General features: G+C 43.1%; 2 protein-coding genes across 3 annotated transcripts in view; both read left to right on the plus strand.

Moving 5' to 3' along the window:
- Positions 1 to 9,934: 9,934 nt before the first annotated feature.
- slc25a12 (solute carrier family 25 member 12) overlaps positions 9,935 to 21,076 on the plus strand; it is an 18,248-nt gene continuing 7,106 nt past the window's right edge. Inside the window, exons 1-5 of one of the 2 annotated variants that reach the window (XM_030782036.1) lie at positions 9,935 to 9,954; positions 16,244 to 16,286; positions 18,888 to 19,033; positions 20,301 to 20,416; positions 21,013 to 21,076. The exon at positions 21,013 to 21,076 is cut by the window's right edge and continues 76 nt beyond it. In XM_030782036.1, coding sequence (XP_030637896.1) covers positions 9,935 to 9,954; positions 16,244 to 16,286; positions 18,888 to 19,033; positions 20,301 to 20,416; positions 21,013 to 21,076 — 389 coding nt within the window. Of the gene's footprint in view, positions 9,955 to 15,306; positions 15,334 to 16,232; positions 16,287 to 18,887; positions 19,034 to 20,300; positions 20,417 to 21,012 lie in introns of those variants that run through there. The other variant, XM_030782035.1, reaches the window with a different exon arrangement.
- Positions 10,109 to 14,449, plus strand: unc50 (unc-50 homolog (C. elegans)). Its single transcript, XM_030782037.1, has 6 exons — positions 10,109 to 10,198; positions 10,954 to 11,225; positions 11,684 to 11,804; positions 12,348 to 12,487; positions 12,616 to 12,723; positions 13,904 to 14,449. Exons 2-6 carry the CDS (start codon positions 10,958 to 10,960, stop codon positions 14,038 to 14,040), a joined length of 774 nt encoding a protein of 257 aa, XP_030637897.1. The 5' UTR covers positions 10,109 to 10,198; positions 10,954 to 10,957; the 3' UTR covers positions 14,041 to 14,449.

Genomic DNA, 21,076 nt, shown 5'->3' on the forward strand with positions numbered 1-21,076 from the left:
TGGCCTCCCTTTCTCTTTAATATAAGGTTGTCACTCAAATGGCAACTTAACAAAATCATTATGCAGCAAAAAGTCCTAGTCAATATGCATCTTACCACCATAGTGATCTCTGACCGACTACTCACTCTCGGGTTCGAAATTCAGTTTATCAGCTGCACATGTCAGACAGTCATGATTTGCATTTCTGATCTGATTGGTGTGAAGACAGCAGCAGGTTGGATTCCCTCGCCCGCCCACTGACAATTTACTGTATGTTTTCATGGAAGCTTAACATTCGTGGGCTTCCTCTACACATTCACTAGGCATTTTTTTCCCTTTCTTAGTAAAGTCAGAGCAGTACAACACTCAACAGTGACTGGCTAATTTTTCTAAAAAAAAAAAAAAAAAAAGCGAGAGAAGGCCAATTGGGCGTGAACCAAGTCTGGCTTCCCCTTGGTGACATGAAATGTACATGCAAGCCTACTGCAAAGCAAGAAACATGCATCAATATGACATTAAAAAACTTTCCTGTCACCATAAAAATACATGGTAGGCTATGTAATCAGAATTGGAATATAATCGTGTGAAAAGTTTAATTAAAATTGATTTCACATGTTGTTATTGTTACAGAGATTTTCACATCTCAAGTCATTTAATTTTGAGGAAGCCCGGCTTCCCCCGGCTTCTGCTAGGAGTCGCTACTGATGATAACCCATGTGAGACTCATACGACTCAGTTCGCTGTGGTCGTGTTCATCATTTTAACTCCCATTTTGCCACTGTCTTGGGTTGCTCAGCATTATAAGTGCTAAGGCACAAACTGGACCAGATCTTAAGGGCTTGGTATATTTTAATGAATGAATGTAAACAGTGCCAGGTGATAGAGCGCAGTACTGCTGGAGAGATGGGGCACTGTACAGTTAGTCCTGGAGAGACTGGTGTTCGATATATGTCATTCTCTCAGCTGGAAGATGAAAACAACTTTGGGCGGGATATCGGGAGATGAGACTGCGCTGAAAAACGGACAGAGTGATGGAGCAAATCACTGCCGGAGACATGGAACTCTGTACACATAGTCCTGGAGAAACCGTTGTGTGATCTGAGACCCTGGTAGATGGAGGAAGAGACTGGTGTTCGATATATCTCATTCTCTCAGCTGGAAGATGAAAATAACTTTGGGCGGGATATCGGGAGATGAGACTGCGCTGAAAAACGGACAGAGTGATGGAGCAAATCACTGCCGGAGACATGGAACTCTGTACACATAGTCCTGGAGAAACCGTTGTGTGATCTGAGACCCTGGTAGATGGAGGATACCGTGACTTTCAATGTCACATTTTCTGTGTGACTTGAAGATAAGCGGAACTTGGAGCTGAATGTGGGGAGAGGAACTTGGGCGTGAGACCGGGCTCTTTCAGATCAGTGCCACAGCTGTAGTGATAGATCCACCTCTTGAAAATGAACTCTACAGCTGAACAGATTTTGCTCCCTGATGACGTCATCACCACGTTGAAGTGGCAGTCCACTCAGGATTCTCACACTGTCTTCACCATCTGAGCAGATGATCCCCCAAAAACTTTGATTTGCTCAGCTGCGTGTGTGAGAATAAAGGCCACAGCAAAATCCTACGGTCAAGCTGCCATGTCAAGGAGACATTCGAGTTATGGTTTAAAGCCATTTAAATTTGGACATGGAGTCGGTGTTAGCGCCCTTATTTTTTTTCCTTTTCCAACTTCGCGGCCTTCTTTCTCTCTCTTTTCTCAGCTCTCTCTTTCTCCCACTCCAGCAGGTCTGCCTCCAGCAGCTGCCTCTCCTGCTCTGCTTTCAGCAGCTTATCTCTTCTCATCTGCTCTTTCTCAGACACTGTATATCTTCCGCCTGAAAATAGATTGTGGAAAGGAATTTCAGAATGCGCATGCGGTCTCACTCACAAATGCTCTTCCGTTAAATTATAAAACTCTACCTTGTAACTTAAAATACACACTGATCCATGAACTTGGTTCTGTTCACTCCTGTATACAAGCCAGGTTTATGTTCAGATTTGAGGGTCAAGATCAATGGGTTCCATGGTTTATGTGTCATCTAGAGGGCATCTCGATTTACACAACTCACTGTACGAAAACTTATCAAGGAATTATAAGACACATCTTGCTGATTTTCATCAATATCAATAACAGTTTGTACTAGTGTAGATGAGAATATGTGTTTGGTAAATGTTCTGTGCATTTCTGAGATAAGTGTGGAGGATGTCTGACTTACTTGGCTCCATTTGATCTCCCTTCTCCAGCTCTCTTTTGAGACTCTTCTCCAGTTTCTTCATGTTCCTCTCCTTCATCGTGTCATTAACCCACCAATAGAAGCGTCTCCTTATGCCCTTCTTCTTGTTAATTTCTGGGGTGGGCTCCTCTTCCTGCTCCTTCTTTGCTGGCTCCTTCTTTTCTGGCTCCATCTTCGCTGCCTCCTTCTGGGTGGTGTTCTGAGGAGGGTTTGCCTGAAGATTTGAGGAGGGTTTAGATTCAGGAGCTGGATTCTGAAAGGCAGGCCTGGGTTTTATTGGCTTCTCTGAGGCTTCCTCCTTCCCTCTTCCAGTGTTAGTGATTTGCACTGTAGACTGAATTGGGACAGAGGGTTTGGCCTTTACCTCAGAGCGAGGGATTACCCCTTTTGGAGGAGGTAAAACGGCATCCACACACTCCTCCTCATCAAGCTCAATATCCAGAACCCCACAGGTTGGTTCTGTGATAGTGAGTTTTGAGGGCTCCTGAATTGGGAGCGAGGGCTTGGCCTTTACCTCAGAGCGAGGGATTACCCCTTTTGGAGGAGGTACAACGACATTTACACTCGCCTCCTCATCAAACTCGATGTCCAGAACCTCGCAGGTTGGCTCTGCGACAGTGAGTTTTGGGGACTCCTGGGCAGGCGGATGGACAACATCAGTGGATGGGGTTTTGTGCAGTGGCTTTGAGACGTTGACTGTGGGCTCCAGTGTAGCGGAACTCATCTCTCCCTTTGACTTCTCCAGCTCTTGCTGGATCTTCTGCTGGGATGTTTTGTCCGGACATTGGCCACTGCTCGGCACCACTGCTTTTACACCTTCCACCTTATGGGGCTTGGTGTCCAGGACGTCACAGGCTGGTCCTGCGACGACAATTACTTGTGGGGACTTTTTGGTAGAGGTGGGGACATCAGTTGTTGGGATTTTGTCCAGTGGCTGACAGACTATGATTTTGGGCCCCAGCTCAGCAGGAGTTGTCTGCTGGGACGTTTTGTCTGTACATTTGCCACTGCCTGGCACTGTCTTGACAGTTGGTGCCTTGAGTGCACTTGTCTCCATCTGGCCTTTTTGGAGGCTTGCTCCCATCCTCTCTCCGCATTTGGCAGGAGGCACCGCCGCTTTCGGAGACTTCTTGTGGAGCTTTGTGTCCAAAACTTCACATGCCGGTTGCGCGGCAACAAGTTCTGGGGACTTTGGGGCAGAACGGACAACATCAGCTGATGGGGTTTCATTCAGTGGCTGACAGACTATGAGTTTGGGCCCCAGCTCAGCAGGAGTTCTCTCTTCCTGCGCCTTCTCTGGCTCTTGCCGGGTTGTCTGCTTGGACGTTTTGTTTGAACGTTTGCCACTGCCTGGCACTGTCTTGGTGGTTGGTGCCTTGATTGTACTTGTCTCCGTCTGGCCTTTTTGGAGGCTTGCTCCCATCCTATCTCCACGTTTGGCAGGAGGCACCGCCGCTTTCGGAGACTTCTTGTGGAGCTTTGTGTCCAAAACTTCACATGCCGGTTGTGCGGCAACAAGTTCTGGGGACTTTGGGGCAGAATGGAGGACATCACCTGACGTGGTTTCGTTCAGTGGCTGACAGATGGCGACTTTGGGCTCCAGCTCAGCAGGATGTTTCTCAGCCTGCTCCTTCTCTGGCTCTTCCTGGGTCATCTGCTGAGTCTTCACCTCCAATTTTTTGCCACTATTTGGCCTCGACCTGGTTTTTGGTGAGGTGGCCTCAGTCATCCTCAGTTGACCTTTTCTGTGAGCCTCTCTCTTTTTTTTAATCAGTTTTTGCTGTTGGTCCAGCTTTTCCCTTCTCACGTCCACGTCCTTAGTTTGTTCCTTTGTCTCCATTTCCTTCTCAATTAGGTCCGTGTTTTCTCCTGCTGACCCAATTTCATGCTCCTCTGTACTCTCTGTGTCGTGATTGCACTCCTCTTTTCTTTCTTCATGCTGTTCCTTAATCTCCATGTCATTACCGTACTCCTGCTCTTTTGTTGTTTCTGTCTCACTCTTGTTCTCTGGCTCTGGTTGTCTCCTTTCTTTTTTTCTTTTCAGGGCCTTTGGTTTTTTAATTTTCTGTCCTTTTGTTTGTTTTGCCTCCATCTCATGCTCTTGCCTCTTTTCAGGAGCACCATGTTCTGCCTCCAGCACTTCATCAGTCCCTCTGTTTCCATCGCCGTCTTCTCTTATCTTGTCAGCATGTCGTTTTTCTTTCTTCCTGGGGCACGCTTGCTCTGTCTTTACAATTTCACCCATCCCGATTTCTCTCTGTGTGCTTATGAGTGCCATCATCTCTCTTTGCAGTGTGACTAGTCTGTCCTCCAACTCTGTCCATCTTTCATCCCACTTTCTCTCAAATTTCTGCAGCCTCTTCCTGACTGAGACTCTCAGTTTGTCAGCCCCTCTTTGTCTGTCCATGTTTTCAGTACAGTCCTCCAAGCTCTTTGCAATGTACTGTTGCTGAAAGTCCAACAGCTCTTGTCTTCTTCTCAGGTCTTCGCTGATTGTATCGTTTAGTTTCTCCATCTCTCTTTGTTTTTCCATTTCTTCCAGCTCACGGATTCTTTCCCTCTCTCTCTCAATCTCCCTGAGAAACTCCTTCTCTTTCATTTTCAAATAGAGAAGCTTGTCTTGAAGAAGATCTCTCCCATTTTGCTCCTCCTCTCTCTCCTTCTTTATCAGTTTTAACATTTCACAGAGTCTCTCAGTTTCCCTCTTCCACTCCTCCTCTCCGATTCTTTCATCCCTGGCCAATGTGTCCTCCTCAGTGGCCAACTCTGAGATTTTCTGATTGAGTCTCTCAATTTCAAGTGTCTCTATTTGAATCTTTTCTGCCAGCTCTCTCTCCACCCTCGTCATTCTCTTCAGCTCCACCTCTTTCTCATTTTCAGACTCTTTTGGTGTCCTCCATTCCTCCTCTCTAGATCTTTCTCTCGCAATGAGTCTCTCAAGTTTGAGTCTCTCCATTTCAATCTGTTCTCTCAGCCCTCTCTCCATCCCTGCCCACCTGTCCAGTGTCATCTTTTCCGTAATTTCACTCTCTTTTGGAGTCTCTGTTTCCATGGCAGTGGTGCTTTTTGGTTGAGCCTCCATCTGTTTCTCTGTCTCTCCCATGGTTTCCTGTTATGATTTTAAAAAAGAATAATTAAAAATGAACCCATTGTCAGAACATAGTTTAAATGATGTCTTATCAATTTTTGATGGCTCTAAATGCAACATCTGACATCCAACATCTCAACTACATCAGCGTTTTTCAAACTCTAACCAGCCTGAGAAATATTGTATCAGCCTGAGAAATATTTCATTTATTATTTGGTTACAGCCTTATCACTTCTGTTCATGCTTTAGCTTTGATTTCAACTACATATGTGTCATGATATCTGATGAAGCTGTAGGACTTGCCTTCTTTTGAAGATATTTTTTCTGTTTCCTGTTCTTTTTCTGTTTTGGCAGCTTTTCAGTGCTGTTTTGGATTGTGGAAAGATCGTGGAAAATAACGTGTGGTTTTGCGAATAGCTTGTCCATGACGTGGTTTTTCTCCAAATCCTTTATCTCCTTCCACCCTCCTGACCTCTTCTTCTCTGTCTGCTTTTGCTTTGAGGTCCAGTTGGCAAAAAACTTAAAGCTGGTTCTTTTCTTGAGAGGCTCCTGAACTTTGATCACTGAGATCGGGCCAATCTTCATAAGAAAAACACAAATTACCAAATTTCTAGTCAGATAAAACACTCAGGACTCAACTTATAAAGAGTTCATTTGAAAAGCCAGTAGTAAGCAGAGGTGAAAGATGTATTCAGCGTTATCAAAAGGAAACTTGTACACTCTGTCTTTTTTTGTGTATACGTTACGTGATGTGGAAATTCAGGCTCTGCTTCCCAAAATCCACCACACAATGGCTCCAGGGAAACAGGTGCCTGTATCCTCTGTTGATTCTGTGCTCTTACTGGCTTGAGATATTGAGAAATGGACTGGCCAGAGATTTATGTGTGACAATTCAGCGTAAAAGCAAATGGCACATTTCAGAGGGAAATAAAAGGAACCCTGCCCAAACTGTTAAAAAAGGTTAAATTTGCTAACATACCACAAGTACAAGTCATTAATCCACCTTCCTTTAGTTAATGTCAGCACCATAATTCTTGATTAAATGCCTTTGACTTTTTTTCACCATTAAAAAGATGAATAATCTAGTCTATTTCACTTTCTAAACATGAGTTTATAGATAGGGAAATAAAAATAACCTTTATCTTCTCTCTCCTTTCCTCCATCAGTTCGGCTGTTTTGGTTTCCTGTCGGTTCATCTTTTCTGTCTTAGTCCTAAAACTTCACATGAAACACATTTCATTGGCACGGATGCACAGCTAGAGTAAATAGATGAAATAAATATTAAGTTGACTGTACCTTAGACGTAAGCGCTAAATTCTGTCAGGAATATAGTCTCAAAAATATTCGCTGGCTTGTGGTTCTTGCTGCTCTCAGCACGGTCAGTCAAATGCTTGATTAAACGAATAAACCCGTCATAACCGTCTTTTCTCAGGTTAGCCTGTTTGTGATGTCATACTTCAAGTCTGACATAACGACGTGCCTAATTTAACTTTTTATCCTGACCCACAGTATGTTTGCTTGCATCGGTATGTGGGAGATATAATATCCTTAAAACACATCTACGCAATAGGATCAATAAGCACACTAGTTCTTTTACAGTGTTATGCTACGAATATATGAAGGAGGCAGTAAAAATCGAAATTAATTCAGGTGTTTGGAATTTGTGCGTACATATCGTTTCTGCTTTATCTTTTGTTTCTATTCTTTATTTATTTATTTTGCTATTACAAAATATTTTTTACGTAACGTGCAATGAAGAAGCACCACAGGGAACTTTCTTAAAATCTTGGTGTCAACGCGCATTAATCGCTTTGACGGAACTTGCAAGAAGTCAACCAAATTCAGGATTTCTTAAGATTGCAAAAAATATATTTTGCATTGTGAAATGAACCAGCCTATCACTTGCTGCTTTTGAAATAATCCCATTTCCAGCGAATTTGTTCTCAAATTTATCAGTTATATACCTACTGGCAATTTACTAAAACGTTCATTATTTGTTTATTTATTTTCTGGTAACATTAGTCCTTCACCTATATAATTACAGCCTGTATCGTAATCAAAGTACCAAACAATTCTTTTTCGATGTATTTAAATATATAAATATAGATTATTCCTCTGAAAGGCTACAGGAAAAATTTAACACTATAGGTTTTTGCCGGTCTGATGTACTCTCTCCCGACCTTTCCTCTTAAATAAACTTTTTTTAGCCTATACAAAAAGTCAATATTAGTAAAGGTAATTAACATAACTACACAAATATGAAAAATCGTTTCAACTTACCTTTCAGACAGTTTGAAACTGGATCCGTGTTTTATCGTTACCAAAAAATAGCAATCCTCAGTACGACTTTGTCGCGGTCAAGACGAAAGAGTTCTATGAATAGAAATGTGGTCATGTAGGTTATGATAATACCCAGGTACCGTTACCATGAGTTACCTGTTTATGTTGTCATTGTTCTAATGTGATGTCACTACACGTTGCGGAGCCAACGCGGAGGGGTAATTGCAGTAACGCGTTCGACTATCGCAATATTTATTTGCTTATCGTTTTTTTTTCTTTCTTTTTTTTTCAATTTATTTATTTTCGTTAGCCATAGTTTCTCATTTCAAATTCTTTCAACGCCGTTTACAAAAATCAGCCTGTCGCCAATGCTTATCGTTCTATTTTTAAATGTTGTATAAAACAGTGCCTTCATACTCTCTGAATTCATACTTCATACGCTCTGAATTGGCTAACCTTGAGGCATGTCTTTGTGCTATTAAGGGTTGGATGTCTTCAAATTTCCTGATGCTTAACGCAGGCAAGACTGAAATGCCGGTCATTGGCCCCCCTACGCATAAGCATCTTTTTAGTGATCTAACTCTAAATTTTGACAACTGCATCATCTCTCAAAACTCTTCAGCTAAGAACCTTGGTGTGATTTTTGACTCTAGTCTCTCGCTAGTCACTCATATCAAGAACACAACCAAAACTGCCTTTTATCACCTCCGTAACATTGCTAAAATTAGGCCCTTTCTAAGTATGGCTGATGCAGAAACCATCGTTCACGCATTCGTCACGTCTCGCCTCGATTACTGCAATTTTCTTTACTCTGGCCTGCCTGCCTCTAGTACCAATAGTCTTCAGCTGGTCCAGAATGCTGCTGCTGGAATTCTGACCCGAACGAAGAAGTTTGATCATATTAGCCCTGTCCTGGCTTCCCTTCATTGGCTCCCAATTCATGCAAGGGCAGATTTTAAGGTCCTCTTATTAACATATAAAATCTTACATGGGCTTGCGCCTTCCTACCCGTCTGGCTTAATTACACCTTATAACCCACCGCGCACCCTGCGCTCTCAAGATTCTGGATTATTACTCATTCCAAGAGTTAAAAAGAAGTCCGCTGGCAACCGAGGTTTTTCCTACCGCTCTCCCTTCCTTTGGAATGGTGTACAATTTTACAATTTTACAATTTAGTTATTTGGCAGACGCTTTTTTCCAAAGCGACTTACAATTGGTGCATCAGTCGGATTTCTAATACCTTCAACAGAGATCATAATAAGACTGAGCGTCAAATTGCCCTTTCGCATTGCGCCCCTGGAATACTTTTACAAACAAGAAGTTAGAGAAGCAAGCTCTCTCAATACCTTTAAAACAAAACTAAAGACTTATCTATTTTCTCGAACTTATGCATGATATAATTTTGATTTGACTTTGTTATAGACATGTAAAGCCCTTTGAGACTATAAATAGTGATATTGGGCTCTAAATAAATATTATTATTATTATTATTATTCATACCTCTCATTACTGGTTGGAAATTGGAACGTATAGATAATAGGGTGGAGGGGTTTTTTTTTAACCTACCTCATTGTGTGATTTTGCTTTTGTGTAAATTATGTGTGTTTTAGGATTTATGTGAATTGCTGCTGCAATACTGTAGTTTCCCTAGGGGATCAATAAAGTTATCTATCTATCTATCTATCTATCTATCTATCTATCTATCTATCTATCTATCTATCTATCTATCTATCTTTCTATCTATCTATCTATCTATCTATCTATCTATCTATCTATCTATCTACGTGAATTAATGAATGAATAGATAAATGAATATTCAATTTTGGATAAACTTAACGTGGAATTGCAAACGTTTATAACGTCTGCAAATTTGTCAAAGAAGAATTAAAACCTCAGTATGCTGAACTGTAATTTTAACATAATATTAGCACACTTAGCAATTTCAGGTTCTCAAGTTTACATCGGACCAGAGGAAGGTGAACACGGAGATGTTCTGAGGGCTGATGACAGATGCTCCGAGAGAATTTCTTTTTGGGATTTTTTCTGAATCCTCACCTTCAGAAAAGATTTCTGAAAATGTTGTGTAAAATCTTTATTGATGTGAACCTCTGTGTTGATTCCTTATAGTCTACAACTCTGATTGTATCATAGGCCTATGTCACAGAATACACGATTATATAGAACAATCGGGCAAGACGGTATCACTTCCTTCTTTTTCATCATTTGGATAAAGTATTTTTTCGGAACGTTTTCATGGAACATATTTGCATGCCTTAAAACAAAACGGCAGCTTTCAATAGCTTTTTCATTAATGGCACAGAAAATTTTCACATCCACCCGGTTTACGTCGATTAAGACTTGACGGACCGGCTCCTTGCGTACAGCGTTGTACTACAATCCCCATATTGCTCGGGAAACAATGGAGCGCATGTCTATGAGCGACGCAGTACGTGGCTACGTGTTCAGTTTGACTCAGGAAGTTTGTTAGCTAACGTTGCTATTAAGGTGTTCCAAGCACCTAAAAAGAGGACAGCCCGTTGTTCCACCAACTCTGGAGGTCTTGTTGGATCAGCAGGTACGTATGGCTGCATCAGGTGTGACTAGGGCTGAATTTACCTCGATTCGACGTGTTGGCCTAATCATAACAGACCAGTTAACGGAGCTAGCTATCAGTGCTACTGATGACAACAGTGGGGCCCAAAACATAGTCTAATATTGCGCATAGGTGTATAATGTAGCCCGACAGTTGATGTAAAAGTCGTATCAAAACCTAAATATTCCAGCTTTCTGTCTTCCTGCACAAAGAATTCGCTAGTTGTTTATATAGAGGGGTCAGTCATAGAGAATAGCTAGGCTAGGATACGCTCATTGCAGGTTAGACAGGCAGCTTGTCATGTCGTGTTGCTACTTTTAAAACAGTCACACTGTTATCCGACCGTTTCGTTGAATTATTTAGCACACGTCTTGGAAACAGTGAACAACGTTAAAGAAGTTGATTGTGGACATCATGGTCCCCCAACTTACATTTTGACGTGTATGTCATCAGATAATGTGAGTTTTTGACTGTCTTGTGCAAACTGATCTCTCTAGCAAATCTCTCTTGCCTCGGGGAAGTTGTGTTACTTTACTGAGATGGGTGTGAGGTATTTGCCTAGAAGGTTTATTAAAAGCCATCTGTAACCATATAATGTAATCCCTACGTGTACTCCTCGTTGTAACCTCTTTTTTAACTCAACATATCTGTTAGTAATAACACGTTATGTTTGCAAATTACACTACACGTTGACACTGTAATTTGGATAGATGACCCATATCTATGCCGTTCTGCAGCGCTATGTTGCCGACCACGCAGACCCATGGCAACGGCAGCTTGAGCTCGCGGGACGCGGCCCGCCACACGGCCGGCGCTAAACGCTACAAGTACCTGCGCAGGCTTCTCCACTTCCGACAGATGGACTTTGAGTTCGCCATGTGGCAAATGCTCTATCTGTTCACATCACCTCAGAAGGTCTACCGCAACTTCCATTACCGCAAACAGACTAAAGACCAGTGGGCTCGCGACGACCCCGCCTTTCTTGTGCTCCTAAGCATTTGGCTATGTGGTCAGTATCCTATCTATTATCAGTCATTTTTGTCTTTGTCTCTGCGTGTTTTCTAAATGCAGCTTTCTCGAGTTCAGGGCGAATCCTGTGCGCAGTGAAATCGCACCCTCAGCTGTCCCCAGTCGTTAGTAATTGACGCCTCACTGCCTAACCGAGTTTGGAAACGCATTTCAAAGCGTCATAGCCCCTACAACCCAGAATCTGACAGGAGGAGTACAGAGACTCGTTTCTTTAATTAAAAAATAAATAAATAAATAAATAAGTGTGATAGTAGTTGTAGTTACTGGATGAGAGCATTAATCTGCCTGTAGTTCTGTGGCAGAGAATAGCCAAGCTGATTATGAAGTCAGAAAGTCTGTACACTGTCCCATGCTACAGTACCTGAGGTATAGGCGTCGTTTGGTAGCTGTTAGTTACTGATCACTGTTTTTTTGGTTTTTTTTCCCCCCTTTGTGTAGTGTCGACTGTGGGCTTTGGTCTAGTCCTGGGGATGGGCTTTGTGGAGACATTAAAGCTGTTGCTTTGGGTGGTGTTTATTGACTGTATTGGTGTTGGCTTGCTCATATCTACCCTCATGTGGTGAGTCCACACACACACACACACATGCCCGCACAGAAACACACTTACATGCATGGGACACACGCCTTTATGGTCATAGATTTTCTCACACTCATCAGTTGAGGGAAAAGTAGTCTAAATTTCTTTAGAGCTTTTTTCTGTTTATGACATTAAAGTGACATTGTTTAGTCTGTATTTGAGCTTTTGTGTGTGTATGTGTGTAATGGTTAAGTCTTGTATAGCTTTGTAACTAAAAGTATAATTGTCAGTGTTATTTCAAACTCGTGAGAATGAAGTTGAGAGTTTGTGCTTGAGGAACAAGGTCGAGGTCCACAATTAAATCAAAGCACTAGATTGAGAAGCTTCACTCTAATGGAAGCATATAGCGCTGAGCTCATATAAGATTAGAGACTAAATTATAAGACTAAAGCTTGCATTCCTTCTTCCTGTTCTGTCTTATGATGTCAAAGAGGAAAAGAACATCATCTAGTCAAAAAATAGTTTTGTCCAGTTGTGGTTGATGCATTTGTGTATGTGTGTGTGCGTGCGTGCGCATGTTTTCAGGGTTGTCACGAATAAGTACCTCATGAAACACCCCAGTAAGGACTACGATGTGGAGTGGGGGTATGCCTTTGACGTGCATCTTAACGCCTTCTACCCACTATTGGTCATCCTGCACTTCCTACAGCTTTTCTTCATCAACCGTGAGTCTAGTAACCAAACATACACACACACACACACACACACACACACACCCTCACTCAGTCTAACCACAGGACTGACTGGCCATGAGTTTGTAGCTCACACTGTCTCTCTCTCTCTCTCTCTGCAGACATCATTTTCATTAACTACGACTGGTTTGTCGGATACTTTGTTGGAAACACACTGTGGCTGATTGCCATTGGTTATTATATATACATCACCTTTCTGGGCTACAGCGGTGAGTTTGGGAGCTTTAGACCACTTGGTCTTGTGGGCAGTGTTGCATTGCATCTAATGTTTGATATATGTCACACACATTATTTCTGAGAGATTGTTTTTGTTAGTTTCATTTATTTGCACTGTATGTTCTGGGCGTATTTCATTAAAAGCCATGTGCAGAGATGCGACACTATTATTATCAGTGTGTCCTGACTGGGGGTGTAACGGTACGTGTATTCGTCTCGAACCGTCGCGTTACGGACGTGACGGTTTGGCGGGTGCAGTCGCACGGAGAATACGCGGTAGCCTATGTGCGGAGATTGATGAACGTAACGTGGAACCAAATTTCACATGCGCGAGTCTCTCATTTCACTCTCTCATAGTTGGTTTGTTCTCTTCTCTCTTAAGATTTGGGATCTGAGTGTAGTGAAGACATATAACGACATATGTCTGTAATATGGCGGGGGGGGGGCTATACGGCACTAGGTGGAACAAACTGTAACTTGCACTACTGTGCATTCAAAATAACTGAAAGAAACACCCCTTTTGGGGGATTTGCTGCTTTTTCCCCCCCCATTGTACTGAACCATGATGTCCAAACCGTGGTGTGAACCAAACTGTGACTTCTGTGTACCGTTACACCCCTAGTCCTGACCTTACCTTTAGTTGATTTTTCGAACTTGTTAAAGGAAACACACACACACACATATAAAATAAATCAAAACTGAAGATGTCAATGGCATATCAGGCAAATGTCTGAAGATATTGAGATATAATTTTCCGTTCATACCAGACCCCCCCCTAAGTTTGATCCAATAATCGTCCTTTATTCTTTTATTCAACCTTATGCGTTGAGTAACGTTTTTGATACAGTTGTACTTTATAGTCGGTTTGGATTACTTACAAACGTTATTGAACTATTTTTAACATAATATTGTAAGAATTTGCTCCAACGTTATTTAAAAAAATAAGAATGTTGGGTGAAATTACTCTAAGAAGGTTCCACAAATTACAAAGCTATGGCGTGTTCTTAGTAATGCATGCAATAAACTTAAACAAACAGACCAGAACTCCCTGTGTTAAATAAATGCTGTCAGATATTATTTCCACAGCTTAACTGATTCAAAAGTATTTTGTTTTCCCGCTCATTATCTGATTTATCACGAGGTTCATCTCCTGTCTCTCTCTTTCTCTTATAGCATTGCCTTTTCTGAAGAATACGGTGGTGTTGCTTTATCCGTTCGCTCTGCTCGTGCTCCTCTACATTCTCTCCATCACGTTGGGCTGGAACTTCACCAAAGGCCTCTGCTCGTTCTATAAACTCAGAGTCCAATAGAGGGCGCCAGAGCTCAAACAAATAAAGGACAGTCACTGCCTCTGAGCGGCCTCGCTTTCGACAGACTCGGTGTGGAACCAACTGTCAGTCACACTCTGTTTAACGTTTTTTTTTTTCTTCCTTATTTCTTGAGAGGGAATGGAACGGCTATGGTTTTGTATACTTTGTAAATAATATTTCTGGTTGTAGATAAAAAAAAAAGAGAAAACAATCGATTGTGGACTGTTTATAAGGTGATTTTTTTTTAACTTGACAAGTATTCAATTTTCATTTGCCGGAGAGAGAGATTATGAAAAATAACATAACGGATGAGGTGCGTAAGTATGTTTGATCACCACGTTTCCAGACAGTGAACATTCCTGATTCGAAGACAGCATTCACCTACAATAAAAATGGTTTTAAGACGTCGGAACATGCGTCAGTGGATTGTCTTTATCCATCAGATCACTATAAGACAGAAGTTTAGAGCTTTGTTTGCAAAACGCGTACCGTATGAGGAAGTAAACGATGTTGCGACTAGTATTACAAAAATTCTGATGGTGGTTTAAATGTTGGTTGATGTTCTTAGCTGCGTGTAGTCACTGGTGTTTAATGCATAATGACACGTCGCTATTCTAGGCTGTGTCGAAACGTTGCAGTATTCCATGGTTATTCTAAATGAGTTAGACCTACGGTAAAGGCGTTAGTTTATTCTTCTGTAATGTCACTGGGGATACCCGGAACATCATCTTAGATTACAGTCTGTTAATCACAGACACTTCGTAATCGGAAAGGTAATATGTTTTAGAGAAAGAGTAATCGCTTCGCTCTTAATCAAATTGTTCATCATGTGTATTTTTGGGTTTGAGTGTTCATGTGAAAACAGAGTGACGAACTTTTATTATTTAGCCTCCATACGCCTGATCTCAGTCCGCAGTAACTGGTTACCGCGTAGCACTGTAGTCCAAGATACTTTCATTTTCTGCCGAAGACTCCTCTAAATTCTGGGATGCAGAAGACGGTGCAACGAGGGCGCGTCCTTACCTCACCTCAAGAATGCAGTCAAACAGTTTTTTTGTTTTGTTTTGTTTTTTTTTTTCTTTTAGTTCAGCGCTGGGGCATAGTTTTTAGAAACCATACACCATAGACACTGGGGCCGCAACAGATACTGCACGGTCTAACTAAGCTTTTCAACTGTGGGGACAACCGCGTTTTACATTCCTGTCCTATATCAAAAGCACGAGATTTTACAGTGGCCACGAGCGCCTGCGCCGCGTTAGCGAGCGTGACGTCACGAGAAGCATGGCGGCCAAGGTGACTCCGGCGATACGCCACTTATCAGAAAACGTTTATTTTCTCGATATGAATTTCTGTTTCAATGGGAATGAATGAGCGTGAATGACAGTGGAATAGTGGTTGCTTATCCTGGTTGGTAGGTGTCGCGGAAGGTGAGCCGTAGCGCGTGTAGTTACCCCGGTGAGAGCATCCCTGCGTTCCCCTGTCGGCCTTCCATGAACCCTGCTAGCAAACTTAGTTAGCTCGGTGATTCGCTATTCTCGCCACTGAGAGAAGCTGGAGGCTTTTTTAGCCACGAGAATGTCCACGGGTTCTGCATTGTCTTGTCGATATTCTGGTATTATTTAGTATCTTTTGTTCGTGTGGGCATTTGGTAGTCGGCTAGACTCGCTCTCTGGTTATAATCGAACCGTTGTGGTCTGATCCTCTGAATAGACATGTGTTTGTAGAATAGTGAATTAGCTATTTAAGTGTAATGTAGTTACCCCGTTAGCTACTCGTTGTAGCACGTTTTTCTGTCGTTGGTCAGAGACAATAGTTAAGATGAAATGTGCCACATTATTATTACTTGCTATGTGTTGTGTTGTCTCGGTATTCTTGGTTGGGTTCCCGTAGGCTTCTAATTTCAGGGCTAGCCAGAACACGAATAGTTGTCATTTGAGAGGAACCTTTCCTCCTCGGCAAGTCAAAAGAAGTAAAAGTCATTTTTATGTTGCGTGACTATAGATGAATGTCACTCTTTAGTGACAGACACCGGATGACTTTGTGAATTCACGCTAAGATAGATTCTATAGTCAATGTTTAAAAGAGTCGTGACCTCGTATTTGTGTAATAGTGAAAGTTTGAACAAGTTAGTCACTGTTTAATAGTTATACTCTGCATTGTGACTCGATGTTTGCTGTATTGTCTTTTAACAGGTGCAATCAACCAGAAGGGCCGACCCGAATGAGTTGAAGGTCATCTTTCAAAAGGTAAGGCAAAGTTGTGCTCAAGTAGCTGGTAATTGTCGGACTCTTTTCGACCAGCTCCGCGTTATGTGTCGTGTTATTAATTTCCGGAATGTTGCGATATTGTGAAATGATGTTTCTTTGCAGAATCAAAACCCAAGAGGCTGTTCCGTAGTCTTACTCGTCCTGTCCATGCACTGAGACTGACTGTATGTAATATCATCGTCGCGGTTTTACGCAGGTTTTTTGGGGGGGGGTTTTCCACTTGCGGGACCTTCAAACACTACCAGTGACTGTATCTCGTTAAATTCGTTCACCCAATAAACTGTAAAGATATTCTAAGGTGGTTTTTATTCGGTGCCCTACTGGTTTATGGTCTGTTGTGTCGTGTAATGTAGGTTTTAATTCTGGCATGTCTTGAGGTTGTGTGAATGGAATGTTGCTGTTAGAGGACGCATAGTAAAACCGCCGGACAATAGAATCTTGCGCCTATCAACCCAAAATCTCGCCGATAACCTACGAGCCTTTTAAGGTGCGTAAGGCTAGAACCGGTTTTAAGCTATTCTGGTCATTTTCGGTTTAGCCTTAGGTTTCAAACTGAATATTTGTCAAAAGCTACAAGGGAATTGAGGCAATAATACTGAAGTGCTTGAGAAAACAAGTATGTCAATGCACTGAGAGCCCGGAGTACTGAATTCAGTAGTGGGCACTGAATGTTTGCAAATGCAGTGTGAGGAGAGGAGGCTTATTTTAACTGAAATGTTGAGCACACAAGTACGTGTGTGTGTATCAAGTGTCTGCTTTTGTATTTGTTTATTGGCAGTTAGCTCATTCGGAAGTTTTATTTCTTGATTGTTCTTCAGGTTGCTCTCCTTTCGCAAGCCTTCGAAATAAACACACACGCACTCTCACACACACACACACACACATTTTGGCGAGACAGAGTTGGACCGTGAACGGACTGGCTTGTGTTGTATGTTATGACATTTGAACGTCAGGGTTCTCTCTCTCTTTTTTTTTTTTTTTTTTTTTTTACCCCTCCTCTTCCAGCTCTATAAATAGCCCAGGAGTACACATAACATCTAAGATGAGAGACCAGTGTCAGTTGAAGGAGAGTGAGGCAGAAATTTAGGAGCGTGGCTCGCTAAGGGCAGAGGTCCCGTTCCGTGACCTTTTCAGACTCCCACGGACTTCAAATACCGCCCGGACCTCGCACGCTGCCATGTGACACAGGTCCCGGGTCCTGAATAGAAACTCAGACCAGAACACACTAAGACCTCGGTGTAGAGAGAGAGAGAGAGAGAGAGAGAGAGAGAGACCTATTTAAGAGCCCACGTGCTGGACTTTGGTTTGCCATTTAGTGCCCTTGATATTGTGGAAATACTTGTCAACATGACATTGGCATAATTCCAGGTCCTGCGTTACTACAGCCATGAATAGGAACCTCTTGTTCCTCCTCAGCACAAATAAGGGCTCTTAAGTTTCCGCAGTGCAATAGCCGCTCTTTAGTTCATTCAAAATCCACAAGGTGATCCTCTCCCTCACCTGTGATAGAGAGGGAGAGAGAGGACTCACCGAGGCTTTGTACTGGGCCATTGGTGAATGTGTGAAGGTAAGTATGGAGAGAAGGCGGAGTATCTGGGCCGATCGTGTGTCGGGCAGAGAGGATTGTTTTCTAAGGCTCTCTGATTCCAGACGTGCTTTCTGTTGCTTCCCCGGCCATGGTGTTTTTAACTTATACATGAGTATTGTGTGTTTGTATGTATCTGTGTGCCTGTGTGTGTGTGTGAGAGAGAGAGAGAGATACATACAGACGGAGAGAGAGAGAGAATGAAGATTGACTGTAGTTTTCCACTGTAAGTCTGTCTCTTGTGTCGTGATGCAGGGGAGAAAAGAAAGCTTTGTAGATTTAAAACATGTGAATCACGTAAGCGAATGACGTAAGAGCTGCTTAAGTGAAGGTTACATACACTTCAGTGCAGACACATGCACACACGTATGCGAGAACTTAGCGTGTGTGGGGTTTTTTTTTGGGGGGGGGGGGGGTTTACATCTTTTGTGTGTGTGTTTAAGACCCCTGTTTTCTGTGTGTGTGAGAGAGAGAAAAACATGTGCTAATGTACTGAGTGTGTGTGTGTGAGGGAGAGAGAGAAGGAGAGACCTGTGCTAACTATGTGCGAGTGTGTGTGTGTGTTTGTGAGAGAGACAGAGACCTGTGCTGAGATACTGAGTGTGTGTGTGAGAGAGTGAGAGAGAGACCTGTGCTAATGTGCTCTGTGTGTGTGTATGTGAGAGAGAGAGAGAGAGAGAGAGATCTGTGCTAATGTGCGCTGTGTGTGTATGTGTGAGAGAGAGGGAGAGCTGTGCTAATGTGCTCTGTGTGTGTGTATGTGAGAGAGAGAGAGAGATCTGTGCTAATGTGCTCTGTGTGTGTTTGTGTGAGAGAGAGGGAGAGCTGTGCTAATGTGCTCTGTGTGTGTATGTGTGTGAGAGAGAGAGAGAGAGAGAGAGAGAGACCTGTGCTAATGTGCTCTGTGTGTGTGTATGAGAGAGAGAGAGAGAGACCTGTGCTAACGTACTGTGTGTGTGTGTGTGTGTGTGTGTGTGTGTGTGTGTTCCCTTCAGTATGCCACTGTGGTGGGGAAGGATGGGGAGAAGTACATGAGCCCTGCTGATTTTGTGCAGAACTTTTTGGGACTTCACACCCAGATCCACCACAACCCTAAAACTGTACAGCTCATCGCTGGAGTGGCAGACACCACCAAAGACGGGTACCAAAACCCCTTTCTTTCTCTCTCTCTCTCTCTCTCTCTCTCTCTCTCTCTCTCTCTCTCTCTCTTTCCTTGTCTCTCTCTCTCTCTTTCTCAGTCTCTGTCTCTCTCTCTCAGATTTTCTGCTCTTCTCGGATACATGTATACATTTTCCACCTTATTCCTCCCTCTCTTCCTCTCTCTCTCTCTCTCTCTCTCTCTCTCACACACACACAATCTCTCCACTTTCTCTATCTATCTGTCTTTCTCTATCTGTCTAGTGTGTTTTTATCTGAACTAACGATGCAGTTATGAGTCAGTACAAACAGATATGAGCAGTAGCCTCAACGCAAACACAGCATAACGACCCTCGCCCGATAAGATAAACCTCAGCAGTCCAGTCTGTAGTCTCGAGCTCTCCCTAAAACATTAACACGCAGTAGTTAGCTTTGTATTGGCAGCGAATGGTCAGTCAAAAGACGTGAGGACGCCGCAGGCAAGCATCCGTGTGTACGGGATTTAATCCATAAACCAGCGTGCTGGAATCCGCAGTTGGTTCACTCAAACAGGCGTGCGTGTGTGTGCGTGCGTGCGTGCGTGTGTATGTGTGTGTACATGCATGCACATGCGCACGCGCACGTGTGAGCAAGCAGGCATGTGTGTGTGCTGATGGCCGCGTGTGTGTGCGCGCGCGTGCTGATTTACAAATGTGTGTGTGTCTCTGTGTGTGTGTGTGTGTGTGTGGGTGCAAGCGAGCCTGCGTGCTGGTGTCCATGCGTGTTCTGATGTCTGTGTGTGTGTGTGTGTGTGTGTGTGTGTGTGTGTACTGATGTCTGCACTCGTGTGTGTCTGTGTGTGTGTATGCATGCTGATTTTCGAGTGTGTGTGTATATTGATGCCTGTTGCGGGCTGGTGGTTGTGGCCTGTCTTTGTCTTGCAGGGCTGGAGAGGTTAACAGCAGTAGGGTTCAGAGAGTTGTAAGGCTTGTCTGTCCAGATCTGGAGCCACTCACACGCAGCTCCGCTGGAAGCAACACGCTGCTCCTGTAGCCTGGGAGCGCTTTTAACGCGTAATAACATTATTAGAGAGGGAGAGAGACAGGCTAAGTGAGAGGGAGAGCGAGCGGTTGGTGAGTGTTTGCATAAGCAGTTGGACATATTTACGGAGGGGTGTGTGTGTGTGTGTGTGTGTGTGTGTGAGAGAGAGACACAGGGGGGTGTTTGGTCAGAGTGTGTTAATCTGTGTGTGTCTATTCACGTCTCTTTCTCCGTTCCACATACACACACAGGCTGATCTCCTTCCAAGAGTTCCTTGCGTTTGAGTCTGTGCTGTGTGTTCCCGATGCTCTTTTCATCGTGGCCTTTCAGCTTTTTGACAAAACCGGCACCGGAGACATCTCTTTCGGTAAGTCTGTGTGTGTGTGTGTGTGAATGCGTTTATGTGTTCAGTCACCAGCTGCCTTTTTTTTTTTTTTTTTTTGGCAAGCTTAACATTTTTTTTCCTCTTTGGTTTTCGGAGGAATGTCAAAGTGCTTGGCAGATTATGCTGAGAAACTAATCACACACACACACGTGTGTGTACATGCACAGTGTTTTCACTAATACTACACGATAGTACACACACACACACAAACACTCTGTTCTCTTAATGAGAAGGAAAGCTGACTGTGGCAGTTTGGGAGTGATGGTTAGGTGGGGGTTGGGGATTTGTCGATTTGTTTGATTTGTAAGTGTGGTTTAGTCAGGTGACTCTACCTTTCACTTGACTGACAGGTCACCATCTGAAAGCAAGGTCACAAGACAGACACACACACACTCACACACATACACAAAACTATGAGCTGAGCTCACCATAAACCATCTTAAAATGTCCTTTTTGAATGAGTTCAACAAAGCCTTACACATCCATGTTTGCTGATGATGTTAATGTTTGTGTGTTTGTGTGTGTGTGTGTGTGTGTGTGTGTGTGTGTGTGTGTGTGTGTGTGTGCGCGCACGACAGAAAACGTGCGTGATATTTTCAGTCAGACAACGGTTCATCACCATATCCCGTTTAACTGGGACTG

The sequence above is a fragment of the Chanos chanos genome, chromosome 8 (genome assembly GCF_902362185.1).
Source record: "Chanos chanos chromosome 8, fChaCha1.1, whole genome shotgun sequence".
Taxonomy (NCBI): Eukaryota; Metazoa; Chordata; class Actinopteri; order Gonorynchiformes; family Chanidae; genus Chanos; species Chanos chanos.

What these genes read in the sequence shown, in the direction of transcription:
- unc50 (XM_030782037.1), top strand. Translation starts at nt 10,958, where the DNA reads ATGTTGCCGACCACGCAGACCCATGGCAACGGCAGCTTGAGCTCGCGG. An exon ending in CCTAAGCATTTGGCTATGTG is followed by an intron (nt 11,226 to 11,683) that starts GTCAGTATCCTA and finishes CCCTTTGTGTAG; the next exon opens with TGTCGACTGTGGGCTTTGGT. An exon ending in CTCATATCTACCCTCATGTG is followed by an intron (nt 11,805 to 12,347) that starts GTGAGTCCACAC and finishes GCATGTTTTCAG; the next exon opens with GGTTGTCACGAATAAGTACC.